Source organism: Molossus molossus, unplaced genomic scaffold (assembly GCF_014108415.1).
Source record: "Molossus molossus isolate mMolMol1 unplaced genomic scaffold, mMolMol1.p scaffold_m16_p_24, whole genome shotgun sequence".
Taxonomy (NCBI): Eukaryota; Metazoa; Chordata; class Mammalia; order Chiroptera; family Molossidae; genus Molossus; species Molossus molossus.
In genome coordinates this window covers 4,003,259-4,029,333 of record NW_023425360.1, presented here as the reverse complement: position 1 = coordinate 4,029,333, position 26,075 = coordinate 4,003,259, and the positions used below count along the sequence as shown (strand labels likewise).

Sequence of the window (26,075 nt, the reverse complement as noted above, 5' to 3'; positions counted from 1 at the left end):
CTGGTCTCCCTCCTGCCCCTGTAACACATAGCAATAAAAAATAAGTGATGCACACAGAAATAAGGCGGCCAGTAAGCAGTCACTGTCTTGGAGGGTCCCCTTCCAACTATTATCTTCTATGTGTCTGAGTCCATTCAGGCTACTATAATAAAACACCACAGCCTGGGAGGCTTATACACAACAAACATTTATTTTGCACAGCTGTGAGGGCTGGGAAGTCCAAGATCATGACAGCAGCACATTCAGTGTCAGATGAGGGTTTGCTTCCTACACAGCTGTCTTTTCACTGACGTCACAGGGCGGACGGGAGCAAGCTCTCTTGGGTCTCTTCAATTTTTGTGGGTTTTTTTTTGAGAAAGGGAAGAAGATGAGCAACTGGACAGGCCTTCTTGCTCTAACCTGGATGCCCCAAACCGCATTCAAAGTTGTCTTCTGGTGGGATTCTGTAGCAGGACGAGTCAACTTCAGCATTATCAACATTTGGGGCCCCACCTGTGCACTGTAACATCCTTGGTATTCGCCCATTTGATATCCTCAGAAATGCCATGTATCCTGGGAGGGTCACACCAGCTGCCCCTGTTGAGAACCACTGGTCTAATCTTGTCTGGCTGATGTTTTCTTTCTTCTTTCTTTCTTTCTTTCTTTCTTTCTTTCTTTCTTTCTTTCTTTCTTTCTTTCTTTCTTTTTTATGTCTTTCATTTTTTTTTATCCTCACCTGAGAATATTCCTCCAGGGCCAGGGATGAACTGAGGTACATGCCCTTGGCCTGAATTGAACCCACGATTCTTCGGTCCGTGGGCCGACGCTCTAACCACTGAGCAAACCGGCCAGGGTGACCTGGCTGATATTTTCTTATAGTAGGTACATAATGACAGAGTGGTGCAGAGAACTTACCTCGAGAAGGAACGAGCATCTTTGTGATGGCATCCCCTTATGTTTTACAAGTCGGGTCCCCAAACTAGACACCAGACAATCCTGCCCTCAGTTCAGAGTCCCTTTTTCTCGCATCTCAATTTTCCACTCTCTGACCCAAGCCTCCCTTCTTCCCCCCAAACAGCAGAAACTTCCATCTCCCCACAGCAGAAAATGTTTCTTCAATTCTAAGACTGGCATTTTCTCACATCCTAACATTTCTGAAATTGAGTTGCATCTTGCAGTATCCCCAAGGGAAACGGCACCTAGAGGGGTGATGTGGGGATAGGCACATGCCGCCTGAAGGACACAGCGTGTTCACCTCTGTGACCTCTTGTGCATTGCTTCCATTGGTTGAATTTTATTTATTTATTTTACTTTTTGTTGTTGTTATTGTTAATCCTCACTTGAGGATACTTTTCCATTGATTTTCAGATAGAGAGGGAAGGAGGGAGGGAGGGAGGAACATTGATGCAACCCAGGTACGTGCCCTTGACCAGGAATTGAACTGGAGACCCTTCGGTCAGTGGGCCAACACTCTAACCGCTAAGCCAAACCAGCCAGGGCGCATTGGTGGAATTTTAATTAAAATCTAGAAACATATCTGTCGCTTAAAATGTCATAATAAAATTGAACTCTGATGTAGTAGCCACATTTAATTTTGTATACAGGAGATTTCTACCGAAAGTCTGTCAAAACTGCCAAGGCTCTTTGGCTACATCTGTACTAGGAAACCTCAGCCTCGAGGAACAGAAATCACAACCTGAAATGGCTTGAACAATAAGGTCACTGGTCATCTCAGCCAACAGACCAAAGGAAGGAGGGCTCCAGGGCGGGTGACACAGTGGCAATGTAACCCAGGACCTGGCCTCTCCATTTCTCCTCTGCCATCTCCTTCAGAAAGAAAACGTCCAGAGCACTTAATTATCTGTGCAGCTGCAGATGAAAATCATAAAAAGAGCCCTGGCCAGTTTGGCTCAGTGGTTGGAGTGTCAGCCTGCGGACCAGAGAGTCCCGGGTTTGGTTCCCACTAGGGGCATGTACCAAAAATAAAATGATAATAATAATAATAATAGTAATAATAATAATAAAGAGTTTGGTTTGGAAGCCTACTTGGAATTATCTAACCATTTAAAAACATAGACACTCTGTTGCCCGTCAAGTCACAGTTCCAGTGATAAGCTCATCCTATAGATATATCCACACATGTACACGAGACATTCTGTGTAAGGACATTTATTGCAGTACTGTTTGCAGTAGCAAAAAAAACTGAAACAACCTCAAAGCCCTTCATTAGGGAACTAGTTAAATGAATTCCCTTATGAGGCACATAATTACGTTATCAGGCTATTAAAAAGAGTGAGGGGGGCTTATGATGTCTAAGGTATATTGTGAGGTGAACAAGTAGGAAGTACATACACATTTGCTTGCACACGCACAGCCTGAAGCTGGACCGACACACAGGAGACTGGCACCATGGTGGTGGTGGTGATGGGGAACCCAGGACCTCAAGGGGGACCACGCATCCTCTTGCAGTGTTTGGATTTTAAATTATATGTATGTATCTCTTTGATTTACTAAGTAGTAACATTTTCAAAAATAACGCTTGGGGTGCTCTAAATAGCATAGACTTTCTCCGGTGAAGGGTCACCAGGGTCGTCGCCACACCCCGGGGGTGCCAGCGTTCCCAAGGGGAATGGCAGGGGGCAGGTGGAGGTCAGGCAAGAAGGGCGCAAGTAGGTGTGCGTTGAGCCAGAAGGTGGCGCTGTGAGCATGGCCGGGACCCAGCCTGTGACGACGCGGGGTGCTGGGTACCCAAAAAGTGACGCTGATATTTCATATGAACACCCGAGAGCTTGCGCACCCGATTGTTGTTCCTTCAAGGGAGCCCACTGAGACGCTGCACACTCGGGCATCTCCTGCGTGGTCGGACCTTGGGGTTACCGACATATAACTCACGGACGGCACATGCTTGTCGACAGAGGGCGGATCTAAACTCTGAAACGGTCCAAGGTCCTGTGGCCACAAGTTTGACTAAGAAGTGAGACATCAAGTTAGGCAATTAATATTTTAGTAAAAAAAAAAAAAAAAAAAGGCAGAATCAAAGCAGGTTGCTGCTCTGATTTTTTTTTTTTTTTTTTTTTACTTGGCTGCAGGCTAAGCCCCGAAAAGATGCTCAAGGATGAGGCGCCGAGGCTGAGCGCCCAGGGAACTGCTTTGGGGAAGTCGGTGCTCTTGGACCCGGGGTTCTGCTTGCTGGCTGGCGGCAGGGGCGCTGGCTCCGGGGCCCCGCGGCGCCGCGCTCAGCTCTTCTTGCGCAGCTGGCTGTACTGCGCGCGGCCCAGGATGGGCTCCATGACGCTGGGCCGGAAGAAGCTGTCGCTGACCCTGCGCGCCGGCTTCTCGCGGGGCCCGCCCGGCAGCGCCGAGCGCAGCGCGTTGGGCAGGTCCTCCAGGCCCGGCCCCCTCGCGCTGCGCAGGCTGCCGCGGTGCTGGGCTGGCCGCGGCGGGGGCTCCGGGCCGGCTGGCGGTGCCGCGGACGCCCTGCGCTCGGTCTCGTCCGGCGGGTTGTCGATGTCCCGGAACTCGCTCTCGGGCTCCATCAGTGACAGCCTAGGGAGCTGAGCACCAGGCAGCCGCTTCAGGGCCGGTTTGGTCTCGCCTTGGGCCTCCTACCCACCCCCTCCGAGGCCCGCCTCCCAGGAGCATCATTAGGCGGGCACGGGCTGGGTGGTGGGACCAGAGCTCCGGTGCAGGGGAATGGGGTACGCAGGGGACACAGCTGAGTCCAGACCTCCTCCGCAAAAGCTCCTAGACCCTGCTGCCTCCTTCAGAGGCCTTTCGGTGCGAGGTCAGTGGCTTTCCTGACCCATCCTGGGGCCTGAGTTGCAGGCTAAGCACCGCCCACACACAGCCCCAGCCAAGATCAGGGTATCCCTGGCTGGTTCTGTTTTTGGGCCTAAGGTGGACCGGCTGGCTGCCAAGACCCCCGGCACACCTTTTGGTGGGAGTGACTGACTGACTCACCCCCACCCCCACCCCCACCCTGCACCAGCTCTAAGCCTCCTGCCCTGACCAGCCCTCCTAGAGCCTGAACAACCTGCAACTTGCTCCAGGAAGGGGCCCAGGGACTCCCCAAAAGCTAATACTAGCATTCCTTTGGGTTTTTCCTGTTGGTGACAGGTGATAGAATTAGATGGGGGCAGCTGCTGTCCCCTGGAACACAGCCCACCCCCAGGACCCTGGCAGCCTTCCTCCAACCCTTTCCAAGGAGCAGCATGCAAACCTGCCAGGCCCTGCAGGTGGGAGCTGAGGGGTGAGGGCCAGGCCACTGAGGACCCCCAGAATGATGGACAGGCAGGGGGTGGGGAGGGGTCTTAGGCCAGGGCAGCAGGTCCCTATGTTCCTGGGGCTGGGAAGGGCTCCAGGCCAGGCCACAGTGTGTCAGCATGTTCCCCAGGGCACTGAGGATCACAGAAGGGTCACCCAGGAGATGGGGTGGCAGCTGAAACCCCTCAGGGAAATCTTCTTTCTGTCCTGTCCAGGCCCCCAGGGGAGGAGGGTCATGGGGGTGGGACTCACCGGCACGTAGTGCACAACTGTGTCCACCACGTTGTCCGTAACCCCCTTCAGGGCATCTGACAGGGACATGGCCCTCTTCTTGGTCGAGGAGACAGCAGGGGCCGGGGAGACAGCAGGGGCCGGGGAGACAGCAGGGGCCGAGGTGAGATGCAGCACCCTCCCTGCGGTGCCCAGCACCGCCGCAGGCGCCCACATCACGGCCGAGATGGTGCCCTGGATGGCCTTCTGCAGGGTGTGCACCGTGCTGCGCAGGAGGCCCTGCGGGCGGGGCGAGGCTGCTACCTGGGGGCCAGAGCAAGGTCAGCGCTCCCTGCAGCAACTCCCGACCCTTCCCCTTCCCACCATCCCCAGAGCTAGAGGGGAAAGAACGTGGACACCTGGCCCTGCCACTCGCTGTGTGGCCTCGGGCAGGTCACTTCCCTTCTCTGAACCTGTTTCTTCATCTGCAAGTGGGGAGGACAGTCTCCACCCTGCCTGTCTTCCGGGCTGGTAGGAGGGTCAACTGAGATGAGCATGAAGTATCTGTCGGCTGGGCCTCTGGGGTGTGGTGAGTCTCTGGGCCTCTGCTCACCCCTCTGTGGGCTGCGGGCCCTTGAGGCTGCCACACCCCCAGCTCTGCTCTCACCTCACTGAGCTGCTCCTCCGGCTCTGACTCGGACTCCTCCTCCTTGGTCTCCTCCCCCTCGGTGTCTGTCTGGTCATCGTGGTCCTCCTCGTGGGCGGTGGCCAGGTTGTGTAGCCAGGGCACCCGCACCTCGCTCTGCCGCCGTCGGGACACCACCTGCATGGCCGCGGACGCACCCCACTGGGCCAGGCTGTTCTGAGGGAGCAAAGGCAGTGGCCTCTGGCTTCAGCCCCAGCAGCCAAAGCACCCCACCCCCAGAGCCAGGGTGGAAAGGGGACAGGGCCTAGCCCCTGTGGACTGTTCTTAAGACTTTTCATTGAGTGGTAAGTGACACAAAGTGCACACAACACCAGTGTGCGGCGCTGTCCCCTGTATAAGCGCACACCTGTGTAACCAGCACGGGTCAAGATAGAGACCAGTTCAACCACCCAGGAGACTCCCTGTGCCCCCCTCAGTTCGGCTGAGGGTGACCACATTCCGACCTTGCTCACCATGCACTGGTTTGGCCTATGTCTGAGCTTCATGGACATGGACTCATACACTGAGCATGTTCTCATGAACAGCTTCTGTTCCACATCATGCTGTGAGGTCAAAGTAGCCCTTCTTTACCTCTGTGTAGCACCCCACTGTAGAAATAGACCACCTTTGCCCGTCTGCTGCTGACATTTGAGTTGTTCTCAGTTCTCGGCTGAGGGCACAGCCGAGAGGAACATTTCTGACCTGTCTTGGGGGGGACATTAGCTCTCATTTCTCCTGGTGGAGTTGCTGGGGTATGGGGGGGGGTGTGTGCGCAACTTTAGCAGGTAGTCCTTGCAGATCTTTAAAGAGTGAAAAAAATCAAGTGGGCCAGAGTGTCCCAGGGAGGAGAGCAGCAGGCCCCCACTGGAAAATGGCCCCCAGTGCAGGGGACACGGGAAGGACGACTCCTGCTTTCCCCTGGAGCCACGGAACCGGAACCGGCACACAGTAGGTCCTGAGCAAACATTTGCTGGAATGAATGGGCCAGGCCTGACGGACCACCCAGGTGACGGCTGAAATGTGCCTGCTGGCCTTTATGCTTTAATATTGTCTTTGTTTCTGTTTTGGCCTTAGTTTCTTACGGAAGTTCCTTATGACAAAGTCCAGCCCTTCTCTGCTGAAATACACAGAGAGACGGGGAAGAGAGGAGACGTCGCCCCTCCCTGGGCCTGGGAAGGGCAGCTTCACCTTGAGTGAAGAGGGTGCAAGTCAGAAGGCTCCCGAAGGGAAATCAGAAACCTGGGCAGTCAGGGTCCTGGCCCAGCTGGGGCTCTCTCCCCAGCAGAATGGATCTGTGCCTTATCTACAGGTGACACTCCCTAGTGCCTGGACAGCAGCGGGGGAAGGGGGGGGTGTCTCTGCTCCCTCACAGGTGGGAGGGCTCTCAGGAAGAGGCCCAGTTGGGGAAATGAAGGGGAATGGGACCCAGTGGGAGAATGGGAGAGACAGAACTGGGGGGCAGGGCAGGACCATCCTAGCAAGACAGGCCTGTCTTCAGCTTTCGTCCTGGCCTCTCTCTCCCCCTGCAGCCTGGAGGACCGGCCTCCACCTCCTTAAGTCCTCTTGTCCTTAGACCTAAAATCCCAGCTCAGGTGGGGGGTGGGGGGGTGGTCAGGTCAGACACTCACCAGGGGGGCCACACCTGGGATCCACATGGCCAGGGCATGGCCCTGCTTCAGCACCTGGGCGGTGGTGTGCAAGGTGTGTTGGGAGAGTCTGTTGGCCAGGCTCCCAACCCTGCTCGCGAGGCTTGGCTTGGTGTTGGGAGGCTTCTGGGCCCGCTGGCGTCCTGGAGCGGGGGCTGGGTAGCAGTTGTGGGGAGAGAAGGGAGAGCAGGTCAGAGGAGGGGAAATCTGGGCTGCGTCTGGGTTGGAAGCTGTGTTCCAGCTCCACCAGGCTCGCAGCGACTTGGGCAGAGGGGCTAAGTGAGGATGGGTGCATCTGGAACCCTGCTGGACCCCCCTGCTCCAGAGCAGTGCTGGAGGAACCCTTGCTGACTGCGCTCACCCCGGGGCAGCACAGGGGGCAACTCACTGCGCAGGGGGTCTGGCAGCCCCCACCGGCAGATACCTGGCTCTTCCTCGGCTGGAGGGAGGAGGAGCTCGACCACCTTCTCCACACCACCCAGGGCCAGATCAGCCCCTCCAGAGGCCAGCCGGCCGACTCGGGTGTTGGTGGCATACTCGGCCGTGTCTTTGGCCACCCCCCAGGCGAGCTCACAGCTGGCCACGGCGGCCCCCAGGACCTTGTCCGAGGTGCTGGCGATGGGCACGCTGATGCTGTTCCTGGCGCTGCGGAGGCGGGTGGAGATGGTGTCCTTTAGCTCAGAGGCGATCTGGGGGGAGTGGGGAGCAGCGTCAGGAGCGTCAGAGGCCCAGGGAACTGGCACCAATATCTGGGCACCTGGTTTAAGAGGGAAAGGGCTCGAACCCTGCCTGTGCCGACCACGCGGGCCACCTGACTTCTTTGCACCCTGTTTCTGCCCATTGAGACCTTAACCGTCCTGTGAAGGTGCCCAGGGCCACCGCCTTGGTAACACCTGTCTCCATACCCTTGTGCGTGCGCACACGGCACCTGTTCTCCGAAACCCCTCCCAGCCCTTCCCTCGGAGTCTGCGTCTACAGCGATTGACAGATACGGCTGATCTTCCTACATGTTCTGCAATAAGAGGATGTCTTTCTCTTCTCTTAGCCTGGGACCTCCTTGTGACAAAGATTTGCCCTTCCTCTGGAGAGCAGGGGACTGAAGAGCACCGGCCTGGGAGCCAAACATAGCCGCTCTCAGGGGCCTTCACCCAAGGCTGTGTGACTGGCAGGAAGTCATGAGTTTTCCCATCTGTAAAATGGGGACAATCACCCCATCCCACAGGGTTGACAAGAGGAGCCCATGAGACGGCTCTGGAAATCGAGCATCATGGGATGGGCCCGGTGCAGGCCAGGGCTCAGTAACTGCTTGTGGGATGGACAGTCAGTTGGTCAGTAGGCTGGACGGATGAGGTCAGAGACGAACGCCCCACAAGCACCTGACGTGGCGGGCACCAGAGCAAACACCCAGGACCGTGTATCCAGGTGAAGTGCCTTTGCCGTCTCATGGCCCATAATGGGTTGGACCTTGAGGCCGTGGGACTGCAATCCCGGGGTCTGTGCGTGTGACCAGGATCTTAGGCGGCTACAGTCACCCCTGGCCCACTGCAGGTCCACAGCGTGTTTGGGGAGGGGTGGAGGGATGGGGTCAGAAACAAGGGGTCCATCTGGGAAACCTGCCTCCCTCGCTCCACAGGGACAGGAAGAAGCCTGCTGTGTGGCCCCAGGGGCAGGCGGCTGGCCCAGCCTTGGAGGCACTTGCCACAGAGGCTCTTGGTCATGGCATCCAGCTCGCACCCTCCCCTCCCCTCAGGCAGGGCCACAGAGTGAGAGGAGAGAGAGGGCTCACCTTTTCAGGAGGGTACTGGAGGGCCCCAGGGGCAGGCGGCTGGCCCAGCCTTGGAGGGCACTTGCCACAGAGACTCTTGGTCATGGCATCCAGCTCGCACCCTCCCCTCCCCTCAGGCAGGGCCACAGAGTGAGAGGAGAGAAGGGCTCACCTTTTCGGGAGGGTACTGGAGGGCCGGGATCTTTTCCTCCAGGTGGTCCAGGCCTCGGCAGGCCAGCTCATTGGCAGCTGTGACTGGAAGCACAGGGCGGTGCTGGGTGGGCCCTCCACGCTCTGTGCCCACCTAGCACAGGCCTCTGTGCCCGGGGCGGCACCTGGAGCCCTCCAACCGCCCAGGCCCGCTCTCCCCGGAGCATCCGGAACCCAGGCCCTCTGCCCCCTCCAGCCCCCTCTGCCATGCCTCCTTGAGCCAGGCCGGTTTCTGTCATTTGTGTGGGAATTGCAGTCAGGCAGCCCAGCGCCTGCACCTGCGGCGTGGAACCTTCCGTCCCTCACTGTCACAGGTGGACTCGCGGTGTCTGCCTTGCAGGGTGTGAGGAGACAGTGGTGGAAACTATGTGAATCAGCAACAAATACTGGGCTGGAGCAGAGGTGTGACGGGAGGGGCGGCAGCCCTGGGGGGGGCCTCAGTTCTAGAGGTGACAGACGCCCGGCCACAGCCCGGCCAGGCCCCCGACTGCCCACAGCCCTTCCTTTCACCCTCTAGGAGTGAGATGGTCAACAGTGGGCAGAGGGGCACAGGGCAGAGAAAGGGGGTGCCCAAGGGAGGGGTAAACCCCCAGGAAGGTGTGGGCGGGGGGGGGGCATCTCGATCGTGGAGATGGCTGTAAAGGGTATCTATATATGCTCTTTCGTATGCTTTCTCCAGGTGTCTTATTTTCTTCACAAATTTCTTAGTCGAGAGCCCGGGTGATGTGGTCTTCTGACTGGGCAAAATGAGCCCAGGGGAGTTATCTGAGGAGCGGGTAGACCCTGACCCTGGGCCTGGGTCTTCCTTGCCCCTGTCCTCTCCTGTCCGCTGTGCAGATTCCTCACCCCATAAATCTCTAATCGGGGTGGTGGAAAGTTCTCGACTTCGTGGTGCTGCTGAATCTCCCTCAGCCCTGTCCAGAGCTGGGCCTTGGAGGCCATGTCTTTGAGTAGGGGCAGGTCTGGCCAGGCCTGCCTGGAGGGTCGTCCTGCCCACGGGCCCTGGCTGGTAGCTCTCTGCTGCCCCGCCTGTCATGAGCTGGCCCCATCAGCGGCTGGGCCTGGAGGGCTTCCCTGGCCCTCCACTCCCCACAGCCCTGGCAGGCCAGCCTGGTACCAGCTTGCAGGACTCTCCTAGTTGCTGCGGGAGCTGAAGTGGGTGTCTGATCTGCCACGGGCGCCCCTCCCACCGCACCCACACAGCTCTGCCCATCCCTCCTGGCCCAGCACTGCTGTCCTAGGAAAATGTCAGCTGGGCGTCGACCGATGAGCAGGTATCTGTCTATCTCCATGTCTACATCTAGATACTGTATCATCCATCTCCACAGATGAGAAGACTGTGCAATGAGTCAGACAGACGTATAAGCAGACAGACAAGCAAGCTATCAAAAGATCAGACAAACTGACAGGTGGACACACAGACTGGCCGGTGGGCAGCCTCCAAGTGCCGCGGGGACTCACACTGGGTGGACAGCCTGCGGACCACTGGCTCCATGCTCCAGGCGGCCAGGCTGCTGGCGCCCTGCACGCCCTTCTCGTAGGCATTGCACACAGAGGCCACCAGGGGGTGGGCTTCCTTGGTGCTGGTGTAGGTCTTCTGGACGCACTCACAGGTGCCACTCACCACGGGCAGCTGCAGGACCCGCTGCAGCACATTCTCCTGCTCCTGGCACGGGAGGAAGACGGGCGTTCAGGTTGTCCCTCCTCGGTCTCCCTCCTCCAAGGAAGCCGGTCCCAGGGCCCCCGAGCCCATTCATGAGGCCAGCCTGGCTCCAAGGGACCCAACAGGAAGCCAGGCCACAGCGGTCTCTGGACTCCCCACAGGAAAACAGGAGCCAACCACCGGGCTCTTCTGGTGACAACCCAGCTTCACAGGGCTGCTGAGGCCGCCACCCCTAGGCCATCCAGCCCACCCAGACACCAACCGGTAGGTACAGAGCAATGTGGCAACACACCTGTCTAGAGTGTCTGTGCTTCTTGGTTTATCTAAACACTTCTCTCGTCTTCCTGGGCCACCACCAGCCTGCCTGTGCCTGCTGGTCCTGCAGCCTGGAATGCCCCCCCAATCCCTGCTCTCGGGTGAAAGGTCACTCCCTCTAGCCACGGCTAGAGCATCACCTCTGTGAAGCTTCCTGACTCCTCCCCCACGTCGGGAGCCACTGCTTCCTTCCCCCGCTGCCTCCACGCTCCTCACGAGGCTGCGATCATGTGCGGACCTGTCTCCCCCAGCAGACTCTCATCTCTGCCCCGTGCCCACCTGAAGCCTGCACAGCCATGTCAGTTGAATACCCGAATCGCAGCCAGGGCTGCGCCTGGTAGGTGTACGCTCAGATCTGCCCTGCTGCACAGAATCACACGGCTTCGGCCTCCGGGGGCCGGGATGCTCCCTGCCGTCCCCCTGGATGGAGCTCGTCCTCCCAGAGTGGCCTGTGCTCCATGCTGGACAGCACTGCTGAGCTGAAATCCACCTCCACCCTCCGCTCCACCCCGCCCTCTGGCACAGCACCGAGCACGTCTATTTCATCAGCCACTGGCTGGCTCTTTATGTGTCTCCCTCTGGCGGGCCCTTCCCCAGGCTCAGCAGCGCCAGCCCTGGTCTGGTGACCCCTCCTCTGGACACGCTGCGGTTTGGCATTGCCCTTCCACAAATAGAGCAGTCACACTCGGAGACAGTAGTCCTGTGGGCACAGTGAAATCGTCACTTCGCATTGTCCGGGTGCTGTGCTCTCATTAACGCATTTTAACGTGAGCAGCAGTCACACAATTAAACTTTAGGTCACCTAGGAATCTTAGTAAGGAGACACCGGTCTTTGAGTAAAAGAAGGAAGATTTTGGTCACGCAGAGGCAAACACCATTTACTCAGTTGCCACTGGAACCTCATTTAGCTCTAACAGCAACCCTCTGAGGTCAGCATTATCATGACCACTTTGCTGATGAGGAGACAAAGAATCAGAGACGTGAAGTGACTTACCCAAGATCACACAGCATGTAAGTGGCAGAGCTGGGATTCTGACTCAGGCCTGAAATGGCATATCTGGGTTTTGCTTCAAAATAATGCAAGGTAGGGGAATGGGTGGGGGTGAGGATGAGGCAGGATTGGCTATGGAATAAATGTTGGGGAGAGTGGAGAGTATTATAGTCTACTCTTACGAATGTTAAGAGTTCTCCACATAAAAAGTAAAAGGAGAAGAGTCCCCAGGTCTGACTCGGATGTGCACGCTCTCTCTATAGCTTTGCATTTGCCCCTGGTACACGGTTCTGCTCGGGAGGCCAGGACTCTGCCTCTTCTGTGGGTGGGAGGCCGAACCAGAGGGGCCACCAAGGAAGTGTGCGTGTACACTAGACGACAGGCTACACTATTTTAGCTTACGCAGGTGAGACTGAAATTTGAACCAGAAAAAGGTTGTGACTGTAAACAGAATATTTTCTTTGATGCTTTGGTCAGAGTCTTCAGGGGTTGTTTGAGGCCAACCCAAAGAGGGGAGAGGTCCTGGGAACACAGACCACCACCCGTTAGGATGGCTTAACCGTGCACTTGACCGTTTTATGCCTCTGTGTGTTCTCCGATTCAATACAGAACTTACCATGGTGATTCCTACAGCAAAGGTTAGTTAAAGCTCATTTGGGACAAGGTGAGTACTGAGCGGGTCCACCATTTTTTTTTTTTTTTTATCCTCACCCGAGGATATTTTTCCTTTTTTTTTTTGTACAGATAGAGAGGAAGGGAGAGAGAGAGAGAAACATCGACGTGAAGGGACACATCGAGTGGCTGCCACCCGCACGACCAACCAGGGCCAGGGACAAACTGCAACCGAAGTACGTGCCCTTAGCGGGAACCGAACCCGGGTCTCTCCGGACCGCAGGCCGACGCTCTAACCGCTGAGCCAAACTGGCCAGGGCGGGTTCACCATTTTTTAGTGTCATTATCTGACCTGTGTCTAAATCAGGCCTTGCCAGGTTATCAGGCACATCTAACTGGGCTACAGTGCACAGCGGCTCAGTCCTGAGTGGACACTCCGCCTGGTGGACAGAGCACGGGCTTCTGTTTAGAAAACAGCAGTTCCCTTCTCCTCCCCCACCAGCCAGTATTTCTGTCCTTTTTCTCCAAAGTCCTTGTTTTTTTTTTTGTTTGTTTTTTTTTTGGTACGTGCCCCTTAGCAGGAACCGAACCCAGGTCTCTCCGGACCGCAGGCCGATGCTCCAACCACTGAGCCAAATCGGCCAGGGCCAAAGTCCTTGGTTTTTAATAGGCATCACCCCACCCCCATTCCCCCCGATCTTCTAACAGTCAGTCCCCTGCAAAATGTAGTGAGGGTGGGAACAGTCAATTCGCTTCGATATCCTCGAGAAGTATCTTGTCCCAAGGCCCCTGAACCTCCCCTCCGGGCTCCCCCCTTGGCCCACTGCACACCCCACCGCACAGAAGCCTGGTTACTTACAGGGCAGTCTCCGTCCAGCAAGGTCGGGCCCTTGTTGACTGCCATCGTAGCTCTTCAAGCTGCAAAGCAGAAGGCCCCGGGTCCATCAGCAAACCCTCAGCTTCCACAGCACAGGGTCAGTCCCTACCTGCCATGGCCACCAGCTGACCCAGGCTGCCTGGGAGCTCAAGAAGGCATTAGGTTGGCAGGTGACTGTCACAGACAAGCAGCCACTCCCGGGAGTCCCACAGGTATGAGGTGCCCACAGCCTGCTTGTCGAGACTGATGTTTCTGATAAGGATTCTGGGTAGAACTGAAAAATGAAGGTCACTTTAAGAGTTAAGAGGTTCTAGGTGACGTTTAGGGGCTCTCAGATGAGGGACCAGAACAGACTAAATGAGTAGGTTTCAGGTTTAGTCATTTTTTTTTATCCTCACCTGAGTTTTTACATTCATCTTCAGATAGAGGGAGAGGGAGAGAGGGAGGAAGAGAGAGAGAGAAACATCGATGTGAGAAAGACACATTGACTGGCTGCCACCCACATGACCCCAACCGGGACTGGGGACAAACTGCAAACAAGGTACATGCCCTTAGCGGTAACCGAACCCGGGTTTCTCTGGACCACGGGCCGACGCTCTAACTGCTGAGCCAAACGGGCCAGGGCTTGCTTTTTTCTTATGAAAAAGTTCTGGCCGTAGCTGGTATGGCTCAGTTGTTTGGGTGTCATCCGGTGCACCAAAAGGTCACTAGTTCAATTCCTGGTCAGAACACATACCTGGATTTCAGGCTTGATCCCCAGTAGGAGGTATGCAGGAGGCAGCCGATCGATGTCTCTCTCTAAACTCAATAAAAACATATTTAAAAAAAAGAAAAGTTCAGCCCGGACAGAGTGGCTCAGTGGTTGAGCATCAACTCATGAACCAAGAAGTCGCCGGTTTGATTCCCAGTTGGGGCACATGCCCACGTTGTGGGCCAGATCCCCAGTGGGGGGCATGCAGAAGGTGGCCAATCAATGCTGTCTCTCATTGATGTTTCTATCTCTCTCTCCCTTCCTCTCTGCCTAGAAATTAATAAAGGAAAAAAAAAAATTCTTTAAAAAAAAAAAAGTTCTGCCCTGGCCAGTTTGGCTCAGCAGTTGAACGTCGGCCTGCGGACCAGAGAGTCCCGGGTTCGGTTCCCACTAGGGGTACGTACCACCAAACAAACAAAAAAAAGTTCTGCCTAGTTTCCCTCTTTAAAGCAAGCATATCTGCCAGTCCTGCCCTCTATGCTCAACTGAGCCAGAAAGTCGTCACTTTCAAAATCAGCTATTTCGGCTGCGTTCTAGAAAATCTAGTGGCCCCAGACTATCGACTCGACACTCTTGGTCATTTTCCTGGCCCATCCTCAGTAAAATTCCCAGGAGACCCTGACCCTCAACTTCTTTCCTTTAAGGTTCAGAAACCAACCAGGTAAGGCAGGTGCCCCGCGACTCACTCTAGCTGATGTTGCCTCCTTCCCAGAGCCCAGGCTGCCGAGTGTCTCCTCCAGCAGAAACAGAAACGATCCCAGTTGCTCCGAAGAGTCTTGGGCAATGCTAACCCCTCCCAGATAGAGGAGGGCAGAGGAGAGAAAGCTTGGTCAGTCGGTTGTCATGGTTATTTGACTGAGGGTCCCCCGGGCATATCCTAACTTCTGCAGGATTTAGCCAAGTAGGAGGGAGGTAGATCGCAGAGCTGAAGACCAGGCTCAGAGGAGTTATTACTCCAGAGCCATGAAGTTTCAGTTCTGTAACATGTTTCTGGTCCCCAATTCTCAAAAACCTGTTTTCCAGAAGGAAGGTGTTGGAATATAGGTCATTAAACTCCAAACTTTGGAAGCTCTATAACCTTTGGCTCCTTTTCCACCCATTTCTCCATCCCTTATTATCACCATCAGGAGTGGATTCTGACAGTATGTGTTCAGCCCACACGGGAGGGGAGTTCACCAGGACGGATCACTCTGGACATGCAGACAGATTGCTCGGAGCTGGGTTTGACTCCCTGACAGTCTAGCCTTTGAGGGAGCAATTTCAACCTCTGTTAAATTCCTAGATTTCAAGGAAGTTTACTGAACTCCACCTGGTCTGAGATGCCACCAGAAGATGCAGCTGGACAGCCAACTGGATTTGGTCAAGTCTGGAAAAGTGTGTACTGACCAAAATACGGTTACTGATCAACAACCAAGAACTGTCACCTCGTACCCCTTCCTTTGTGACGGGTCAGGCTAAGCCCGAGGTCCAGTTCCTGGCTGCAGGTGATGGAGGACTCTGGGGTGAGCCATAGTGGCCAGACTGAGAAGGGCCTTTTAATTAAAATGGGCAGGAGCGCCCTGGCCAGTTTGGCTCAGCGGTTAGAGCGTCGGCCTGCGGTCCAGGGAGACCCGGGTTCGGTTCCCGCTAAGGGCACGTACCTCGGTTGCAGTTTGTCCCCGGCCCTGGTTGGGTTGTGTGGGTGGCAGCCACTCGATGTGTCCCTTTCACGTCGATGTTTCTCTCTCTCTCTTCCTCTCTCTCCCTCCTGCTCTGTCTGAACAAAAAAATGGAAAAATGTCCTCGGGTGAGGATAAAAAATAAAAAAATAAAATGGGCAGGAGCAGAACAGAACTTACTTCTCTTGTTGCTAGAATTACATCTATTGTTGACTAAGTTGACTGCTGTGGGCAATGAGGAAAGGGGTGGGGGGGTGGGGAAACTGAGCTTTACAATAGATCCTTGTCAATCAAGTCAGTACCCGGGACATAACAGCAGGGACTGAGAAGTCAGGAAAGGGAGTGTCTAGCAAGGAGCCTCCCAAGGTAGTATCTGACACGGTTAACACTTATGGACCCAACCTGGACTTCAGAAATGAAAGACAGTGATGGAGAGGGAGGGAAGTATCTAAAGAGGAGGCCTCGGCCCTCGCTGCAGGGCTCAGGCTGCATCAGCCACGAGGCCGTGTCTGCAGAGCAAACCTGGGGCAAAGGGCAGTTTCAGCCCTTGGAGAAGTGGCTGTGGGCCAGAGGGAGTAGAGGGCTCTGTGCCTCAAAGCTGGTTTTCTGGCGGCGGCTGCTGCTGTGAGCCAGAATGTGGGCGAGAGGTGAGCGAGGTGAAAGGGCCCGGGAGAGTCCCTCAGGAAGGGTCCGCTATCCAGCAGCAGCTTCAAGGACAGTGACCATCTGTCCTTCCCCATCCCCATGTGCCTGCCACACCCCTCCATCGCCGCAGGAGCACGGGACCGTGTCACCTTGTGCACAGTGGATCCCAAAACTAAGCAAGGCACTCAGACACTCATTGTTGAGCAAGTTAGTTCTTGGGCAATGGGTTCAGTTGTGAGTGTGCTGGCTTGTCCATCTATTAGGGATGTCTTTTTTTTTTTTTTTTAATTTTTTATTGCTTTTTTTTAGAGGAAGGGAGAGAGATACATAGATCGGCTGCCTCCTGCACATCCCCTACTGGGGATTGAGCCCGCAACCCGGTCATGTTCCCCGAATGGGAATTGAACTGGGACTTCTCAGTACATGGGACAATGCTCAGTCCACTGAGCCACGCCAGCTGGGCACCTCTTTGGTTTTTGAATCACTCATGAATGTGGAGGCTCGAGGTGAGGGGTGTTAGTTAAAGAGGAGAAAGATGCAAGGGAGGGAGGTACCAAATTCTAGGTTTTCGTTAATTCTAGAAGAGGGACGTTCCCCAAACTCTCGCCATCCTCCCGGACATGGAGAGGACTAAAGTACCACCGCGGACACCACCCTAACTGCCTCCAGAAGACAAACCCCACTGACAGGCTGGTACAGAGGACCCTCTCCTGGGCAGCAGCCTGGACGAGATCATCTCAGAGGCCTCTTTCCACCCAGGTGCTCTACATCTCACTCCCTCTTCATCCTCCTCCGCAGCTGGGGTCTTTCGGGCGAGAGTTCATCCACCAGCTCATTCTACCCACTGTGCAGGCTCTGCTTAGGGTCGTCTCTGGACCGCCTCCCTTCCCAGAACACATGCACAGATACACGCGTCAGCTTTGTCTAGAAATTTAATTAGACATAATTAATCTATTACAGTAGAGGATCTGGATAAAGTAAAAAGTTGAACTTTTTATTTATTTGCCCTGATTTAGCAGCTTTTGTTTCTCTTAAAATTCCCCAAAATGTTCTTTATCCAATCCTGTATCTTGATTGATCACTTTAAAAATAAAGAGCCAAGGACCTGAGTCTACTTTTTGAAAAGCTCAATCACATTTATGGGAAATGTATTTAGTGCACATTTCTTTTCTCATTTCCACTCAGATAAACGATGGTTTTCCTGGTAGGGCTGATGAGACCTCTTATTTCTTTACCTCACTTCCCTCAAATTAGAGGACCGATGACCACCGGTAAGAACCCAACACCCAAGATGGGAAGTAGGAACATGAGTAAAGGACCCCCACTCAGCATTCAAATGTCCCCTTCACTGGCCCCTACAGCTCTGTCCACCTCCCCAACCACCCTACACATCTGAAGTCTGACATGGAAAGTTGCAACCCTCCTTTACTCAGAGTATCTGTGAAACTTAACTGCATACATTTTTATGCAAATTAATGTGGAACTGCCCAAACTGTCGTGTGGCTTTAAATAAAAACAATCTAGCTAAGTCTAAATAAGTTCTAATTTTTGTAGAAAACTCAGATTTTGGCGTCTCCCACTCTCACTCTTCCAGAAAGGCAGTGAACTATCACGGAAGGAACGCTGGACTGAGGGTCAGAGGAATGAGGTCTGGTCTCGGCTGTTTTTTTTTACCCTCACCCCAGGACATTTTTCCATTTTTGTTCAGATAGAGTGGGAGGGAGAGAGAGAGAGAGAAACATCGACATGAAAGGGACACATCGAGTGGCTGCCTCCTGCACAACCCCAACTGGGGCCGAGGACAATCTGCAACCGAGGTACATGCCCTTAGAGGGAACTGAACCCGGGACTCTCTGGACTGCGAGCTGACGCTCTAACCACTGAGCCAAACTGGCCAGGGCTGGTCTCGGCTTTTTTAAACCTCACCTGTCACAGGCTACCTACAGGTATCCATTGTGACCTTCCACATTCTTATTAACCTCCTGCTTTCTACCTGCTTCTGATTCTTTTGCTTACTCACTGCACTACCTAAAGACACAATTCATACCTTTAAGGTGCCTGGTGCGTTTCTGATTCTACTTCCGGACAGAGGAAAAACAGGAGTCAGTGACGTCAAGGCGAGCAATTTAAGAGGCTATAAGCCCAGCTCCCCCCACCCTGGCATGGCCTCTATGGAAGGGGCCTCGACTGGAGCCGAGGGCTGGGAATCAGACCTGCTGTAGTGGTGCAAAAGCAGTGAGGCTCATAGCCCACAAGTTACTGATTAGTATTTACTTGTTAGTTTGGGCCTTTACATTTTTTTTCTTTCAATTTTTATTCATTCAGCAATTACTAAGTTCCTACTATGTGCCTAAGAGAGGCCCAGTGAATGTCAGATGAAGGGAAAACCTCAGAAATTCAGTCATCCCAGCACTCCAAAAACCATATATAAATCTTCATGTTCTCCTTTCTCCATCCTTGGCGCGACCTCTGCGCACATGCCAGGACACTAACTGCTCTCGTGAACAAGTCTTCGGCACAGTGAACACGTCTGTGCCCGACGCAAATGCCCGCTCCACTAAGAGGTGTGAGTCTTCAGCCTCAGGTCAGGCCAGGCCACAGTGATGATGCCTGCTACAGAGGACACGAGACCTCCAAGCCCAATGATGCCGGGGTTGGACTTATAGATCCCCAACTGATCCAGAGGATTCAGGATGTCACAGAGGTTCTTCACCGTGTCCAGGAGCAAGGGGGGGTGCTTCCTCAGAGATCGGAACAAGAGCAGCAGAAAGGACTGGAGCCATTCTGTTTCCTCGTCAGCCACGCTGTACCCCAGAGGATCCTGGGATGACGACTTCTCCCTCGCTGCCCTGTCCTGTGCGACCTGTTTCATCTGCAGGGAGATTTCATACAGATCCCTGACCAGGCTCAGCAGGAGAGAATAGTAGTAATGGCGTGCGGCCCACATTCGCCATCTCTCTTTGTTAATGCCGGAGGCGAGCCCTACACTCCTCACCCAGAGGACGGTGTCACAGACAAAATACACCACACGGTTCAGGTTGGCGAGCGTTAGGCACAAGCGGGGCACCAGGTCCGTGGCGTGAATGCTCTGCTGAGTGGCCTGCATAGCGTGAACCACATTGCCTAGTCTGAACCCTGCAGGAAAAACCCATAATAGTGAACGGTTATTTAACGAGTGTGCAGGGCCCCGTCTCGGGGGAGAGGCCTGCTCTGGTCTTTAACAACAGACTTTCATTTGAGGCTCAGTCCTTGCTCGGGGAAGAAGGACTTCACAGTGTGTTTGACACCTAAAATGATCCTGGAAGGCACAGACAGTGGCTCGTTAACTTGACTGGCCTTACCGCACACCTCAGGCCAGGTCGGTCACAAGTGCGCACCATCACGTTTGACTGTCACGGGCCTACACTCCTTTACAAGCAAGGCACTGCGACAACGTGGACTCCAGATGCAACATTCTTTTGGAGAGTCTGATGCCTTACATTTTATTTACTTTCCAGACATAAGATTGCTTTAAAAGAAACACCATTATCAATTTGCCATTTCTCTGGTCCAAACCTCCTCTGGTTCGTACTGTCAAGAAGACAAAGTAAATAAGTGAAGATGGCAGTATTTAGTGGACAGGACAACTAATGATATTGTCCTATGTGACTCCTAGCCGAATTAAGTCAATCACTGCAAGGCATGTCCTTATCTGAGCACGTAATTCAATTAATTAGAATGTATCAATCAAATATTTACATATCAGTCAAATACTCAGAATGAGTTACAGTCCTAAACATTATGGATGATATAAAATAAGTACTTTCCTTAAAGAACTATATCTTAGACTCAGCAAACACTTTGAAGTAGCTACCCTCAGGAAACTTATAGTCTCAGAAGAATGTTGGGTATTATTTTATCAAAAATAACACAAAACACAATATGGAATGAATGATCCTGGGTTCCAGTTCTGACTCTTGCGTTGACTGAGGGACCCTGGGTAAGTCCTTTCTGGATTTCGGAGACTGGTGACCTCTGAAGGACCTTTGAGCTCCAACATTCTAAAGAAATCTGAGAACTTCTATTCTCGGTCTTTATTTTTATTTTTTTTTAATCCTCACCTGAGGATATTTTTCCATTTTTTGTACAGATAGAGTGGGAGGGAGAGAGAGGAAGGGAGAGAGAGAGAGAGAAACATCGATGTGGAGAGACACATCGAGTGGCTGCCACCCGCACGACCAACCAGGGCCGGGGACAAACTGCAACCGAAGTACGTGCCCTTAGCGGGAACCGAACCCGGGTCTCTCCGGACCGCAGGCCAATGCTCTAACCGCTGAGCCAAACTGGCCAGGGCTATTCTCGGTCTTTAAAGCCTTCCAGAAAAGCTCGCCACACCCTTCCCATCCTGCATGACAACTTATGTCTTCTCCTGTCAAACTAGTCTTCTCACTTATCCTCCAACACAAGTGTTTGCTGACAACAGTTCTGATCCTTCACTGGAGGAAACCACCCTTCAAGAACACTCCCCTTCCGCCTCTCGCAAGCCACACCTCAAGTTCCACCTCCTCCAGAACACCTTTCTTTTCCTCTACTGACACATCTGGCTCTAACTCTAGTATCACTGTTTATACCATGTGATCTCAGTTCTCCCACAAAGCTCGGGACTGTGCCTCTGTGAAGTAGGTGCTCACAAATAACTGCACATCTGATTTCTACGTTCCCTCTCATGCCTCTGCTTACCTGCTGTAGCAACACCTGGTTCTCCTCAAACGACTAGGAGTCGGGCACTGGCTATTACTGGAAGTACGCGACTTCCCAGTATGCCTTATTAGTCAAGTGAATTAAAGCAGCATAAAACACTGGCTTTGCTTTTTGCCTTTAACATGAAACCATGCCACAGATGGTCCATTTCCTCTGGCAATCTCTCTAGAGGAGAAGGGGAAAGGCAGGGGTCCAGGACACAGCTGTTCTGTTCTCCTAGAGAATACAAAGGGCCCCCAGGAGTTGGGAGCTCCTGCCAGGGATTGCCAAAACACACTGTGATTCTAAGACCTACAGGGGAACTAACACAGTGTATGTCCCACGGGCTATGATTAACCAGAAAGATACGGCGTAGCACCAAATGTGAACATAGCAGGTGTTTCTGAGGGGTCTGCAGCACAATAGTCAACTTTTCTGGCTTGTCATTCCATGAGGGCAGACTGAGGAGTCGACTTCCCCCACAAACCTGACTGACTAGAAATGAATGATCTAGAAAATATTTTGTGAATTCCCGAGTGTGAGGATCCAAACCAGGAGCCACTGTCCCTCAAGAGACAGGGTACTTACATCTGCGGCCAGTGCTCACACTGGACTCCAGTTTCTTGAGCTTCATTACCAGCTCCTCTTTGTCAGCTTTGGGCTCTAACAAATATCTAAGCAACATGCATGTGTACTGAGTGGCTCTGAAATGGAAAAAAAAAAAAAGAGGAGAATGATTTACAAACCAAATAAAACTTGATTCATGAAGGGAAGGAGAAACATGTCTTGCTAAAGGCAAGGTTTCCAAAACAATTTCTCGTGCAAGAGCTCTTACAAGAGCAAAATTCTGCAATAGTCACCCCACAGGGCCAAAGGTTAGAACACGCGAGGGAAACGCAACACAAAGGTGATGAAGGAGAACTCGCGATAATACAGAGGGCAGCGCCTCCCTGGCCTCTTGCTGGCACAGAGGAGTGGATAGAGCCACAGTGGTGAACTGCCCAGAAACCTCCCTCATGCTCTCTGCTGATCCACAGTCTTTATTTCCTCACGTGCAGAATGACTCTGCAGATTTCTAAAATGAACTTTTTGCCATAGAGTTAACCAAGTACTTATGTGTCAGGAGACACCACACTCATACTAGAACCCAATGAAAAGTCTACAGTTTGAACACTGCTTCATTTTTTATAAGGACCAAACACACACACACACCAATACACAACTCAGTTTACATATTTGTCTTTCAAAGCTAATTAGTATTTTATATAAAATACAGACAGACCCGTTTAATAATACTAAATGTTCAATAAAGTGATCATTGTCATGACTACAAATAACAATGCCTTACTAACAGAAATATAACAACTGAGAAATTTTATATCCCATAATCGAACATCTAAATGCACTTGGCAGTCTATTTACAAAGTAAGTGCCTGTTTTCAACTGTCCTGTAACTGCATTTGAACCCCTTTATGTTATAAATATTACTCTTGTGGAAAGGAAGAAACTCTCCTCTACCCTCGAGGTTCTTTTGCCTGGTCTAATAATTAAATGTATACGAGACAGTTTAACAAGAGACAATAACCAAATTTAATTGCATATGTTCACATGGGATCCCCACATACATGAGAAGTCCAGGCACAGAAAGGGAAACTGAGGTATGTCCTACATTCTGAGCTAAGGTGCCTCCGGGCTTCAAAGGGGAGGAAGGTCACTCGCAAGACAAGATGCATGGATGGCCCTGGCCAGTTTGGCTCAGCGGTTAGAGCGTCAGCCTGCGGTCCACAGAGACCCGGGTTCGGTTCCCGCTAAAGGGTATGTGCCTTGGCTGCAGTTCGTCCCTGGCCCTGGTTGGGTCTTGCAGGTGGCGGCCACTCAATGTTTCACTTCGATGTTTCTCTCTCTTCCTCTCTCTCCTTCCCACTCTATCCGAGTAAAAAATGGAAAAATGTCCTCGGGTGAGGATACAACAACAACAACAAAAAAAAGATGCACGGGTGCTCAATAATGACAAGTTTGCCCTGTCCTGCTGATAGGCCATGAACAGTTATTTCTGGTGACAACTCTTATCATGGGCAAGGCCCCTAATTTAAATTCTTCTAGGTCGTTACGATGGAGCAGGGAAGAAATTTCTCTTGAGCCCGCCGGCGTCTTGGTTGCCTTTGGCTCAGAATAATCCACATATCGCAGAGGAGCATCTTGGAGTGACCAGCTCCGAACCCCGACACTCTCAATTAAAATGTAGCACATTTTCCAAAAATGGTGAACTTGTTATTGGGGGCTAAAGTAAAAAAATAAAAATAAAAATCACACCTTCCCCCTTAATGTATGCTTCCAGTAATTTTTGTTGTTAGAGGGCTCCAGCTGGTCCCTGTCTCAGATTTGGTCTACTAGTAGGAATGCGCCCCCCAAACGGGGCATTGTTTTAAGGTTCGTCCACAGAAGCTGCAGTTCACCGAGAGGACTGGGAATTGAAGGGGGGCGATTTCAGGTCTTGCTGAGTTAAGTATATCCTGAAGAATTATTTTACTAACCGGCCTCACTGATGACCCCGCAGGGTCCCGTCTGAGTCCGCTGCCTGGAGGCTTCCATTCGAATGAAGTGTGTACATAACGCAACCTTTTTTTTTTTTTTTTAAATCTTTCAAATGAACGAGAACGGGGGTTTGGCTCGGTAGTTAAATCAAACTGCAACTATCACTCGTGCGTGTGTGTGTTTTAAATTATTATCACGAAGGCGCAAGAATCAACCAAAGTTCTAAAAGCGCACCCGGGGCGAATGGGCAGGAAAGCCACGTGTCTGCCTCGGGGGGCTGCAGGTGCCTCGGGGGGCTGGCTCCTTGACAAAACCTCCCCCGAGGCAGGCGGGGCGACACGCAGGCCACCAACAGGGCGAGTTTCCGTCTCTCCGTAGGCGCTTCGCGCGCGGCGTGAGGCCACAGCGAGGGGTCGGTGCCCTGGCCCCAAAGGTGACCCCGAGTTTCTCTTAAAAGCCAGTGCTCGGAGGTCCGGGAAGGGGCTCGCGGCCTGGGTGAGGGCTCGGGCGGGGGGCGGGGGGCGGGCCCCGCGCCGCCCCGGAGCCGCGGCTTCGCCCGCCTGCGGGACGGGGTCGGCGCAGGGGAGCGGGGGTCGCCGCACGCGCCTCACCTGAAGAGCCGGTCCCGGCCCTGGGTCTGGTTGGTGAAGCGGGTGAAGGCCTCCATGGCCCCAGCCCACGGCCACGCGAGGCGCCGGCTCGGCCACGAGTCCTCGGGGGTCGCGCGTCCCCGCGGGAGGACCTGCCTCGGGCCGCCGGGCAGGACGGCTCCCCCGCCCGCTGCGCCGGACCCGGTCCGGAAGAGCGACTCCCCGGGCTTCCGGTCTGGACCGGAAGTTGTGGTTACTAAGGCGACGCCAAGCCGCCGGCCAGGTGAGCGAAACCCCGGCTTCGGCTGTGCGGTGCAGCGGCCCCCCGCGTGCACTTGGACTGCCCCACGCCCAGGGGCTCCGAGGGGGCCTGTCTCCCGGGCTCAGGCGGATCCCGAGGCCCAGGAACCCCAGGTGGGATCCCGAATGGAGACTCCCCTGAGCTTCTGTTCGGGGACTGCAGGACCCCATCATTTCGCACATCTGCGTCTCGGTCTCCCTGAAGCGACGCCAGCGCCAGGTCTGGGGGAGCACATGCGCAGAGATGCGCCAGTTCCAGGAGTGGATTTGTAGCATGAGGGCCGGGTGAAGTGGGGGCATGCTTTTCAGCATTAGGAACGCTAACTGAAGATGGGTCCTGACGAAATCCTACAGGGGTTACATGAACAAAGGGGGCAAAAATATTCCAGTGAAAGGGCACCGAACGTGCCCCCTGTGGGGCTTGAAGACATGGGACTCCATCCATTCCGTAGCAGCAATTTTTTTATGTTAATCCTCACACGAGGATATTTTTTCCACTGATTTTTAGAGAGTGGAAGGGAGGGAGGGGGGAGAGAGAGAGAGTGAGAAATACTGATGAGAGACACATCGATTGGTTGCCTCCTGAAAGTGCCCGGACCAGGGCCAGATTGAACCTGCAACCCAGGTACGTGCCGGTGACCAGGAATGGAACCCGTGACCCTTCAGTGCATGGGCCAGCGCTCTAACCACTGAGAACACCAGCCAGGGGATAGCAGCAATTTAAAACATTTTTAAAAAAATTATTGATTTTAGAGAGAGGAAGGGAAAGAGAGAGAGAGAGAAACATTGACCCGTTGTTCCACTTATTTATGCATTCACTGGTTGACTCTTGTATGTGCCCTGCCCAGGGATCAAACCCGCAACCTTGGCATGTCTGGAGGATGCTCTAACCAACTGACCTACCCAGCCAGGGCCATAGCAGCAATTTTATAAAATGTACCCCCTGTAATTACAAAGTGAGATCGCCCAGAATACTGTATTATGGGGAGAGCTGGCCCCGGCCTTTCCCACCCCCTTCTCTTCTGGGTCCCACCCACATCACTTAGAGGGGCCTTGCATACAGTGTATACATGTATATAAGCCACGCCCAAGTTCTGCCCATATCCCTGCAAACAGCCATGCCTTGGTCACCTTTCAGGTCTTGGGGTGCACACATTAGCAGATGAGAGAAAAGCTGGGAAAGAGACTCTTGAAAGCATCATTTGAGCAGTACATTTCAGGGGTATAGGTTCCCTGAACATAGTCAAGACTCCAGAAAGAGCCATCTAGACTTTGGGGTGGTATATCCTCTTGGCCCCACAAATTTCCTAGCCCTTTGCACAGGAAAGTGCCTGGAAGAAGTATTCTCCAAGTTCATATCCCAGGGAGGACAATACTGCAAGAAAAAACTTGTTGAGTGCTGGCCATGTACCCATCACTGTGCTAAGCTCTGGGCCTCAGGAATAGATTAATGAGGGACACAAGTATAGGTAAGCACAACACAAATTAGACAGCAGTTATTGGAAGTACTTGAAATGCCTCTGGCTGGCGGTGAGGGACAGGAGAAGGGGAAGTCATGGCTCAGTACCCAGCTGGCTTGAGCAGAGCCATTTGTGGAGATGGAAAAACCAGGAGAAGGCACGAGTTGTGGGAGAGAGGATGAATTCTCTTCGGGACAGAAA

The 26,075-nt window shown here is 53.4% G+C and overlaps 2 protein-coding genes across 6 annotated transcripts; both read right to left on the bottom strand.

Moving 5' to 3' along the window:
• Positions 1 to 3,046: 3,046 nt before the first annotated feature.
• PLIN1 (perilipin 1) lies at positions 3,047 to 21,670 on the bottom strand. 4 transcript variants are annotated; one of them, XM_036278063.1, is made up of 9 exons: positions 21,578 to 21,670; positions 13,199 to 13,257; positions 10,220 to 10,424; positions 8,721 to 8,803; positions 7,208 to 7,472; positions 6,766 to 6,938; positions 5,120 to 5,314; positions 4,495 to 4,776; positions 3,047 to 3,533 (listed from the first exon to the last, which is right to left on the bottom strand). In XM_036278063.1, the coding sequence occupies exons 2-9, from the start codon at positions 13,241 to 13,243 to the stop codon at positions 3,216 to 3,218; spliced, it is 1,566 nt and encodes a 521-aa protein (XP_036133956.1). In that variant the 5' UTR covers positions 13,244 to 13,257; positions 21,578 to 21,670; the 3' UTR covers positions 3,047 to 3,215. The 4 variants fall into 4 exon arrangements, with proteins under 4 accessions (XP_036133956.1, XP_036133955.1, XP_036133954.1 ...); XM_036278062.1 differs by lacking the exon at positions 21,578 to 21,670 and adding an exon at positions 14,626 to 14,771; XM_036278061.1 differs by lacking the exon at positions 21,578 to 21,670 and adding an exon at positions 14,654 to 14,771.
• PEX11A (peroxisomal biogenesis factor 11 alpha) lies at positions 18,197 to 24,247 on the bottom strand. 2 transcript variants are annotated; one of them, XM_036278094.1, is made up of 3 exons: positions 24,136 to 24,247; positions 21,578 to 21,693; positions 18,197 to 19,405 (listed from the first exon to the last, which is right to left on the bottom strand). In XM_036278094.1, the coding sequence occupies exons 1-3, from the start codon at positions 24,189 to 24,191 to the stop codon at positions 18,828 to 18,830; spliced, it is 750 nt and encodes a 249-aa protein (XP_036133987.1). In that variant the 5' UTR covers positions 24,192 to 24,247; the 3' UTR covers positions 18,197 to 18,827. The 2 variants fall into 2 exon arrangements, with proteins under 2 accessions (XP_036133987.1, XP_036133988.1); XM_036278095.1 differs by lacking the exon at positions 21,578 to 21,693 and having other exon boundaries at positions 24,136 to 24,177.
• Between the last annotated feature and the right edge of the window lie 1,828 nt (positions 24,248 to 26,075).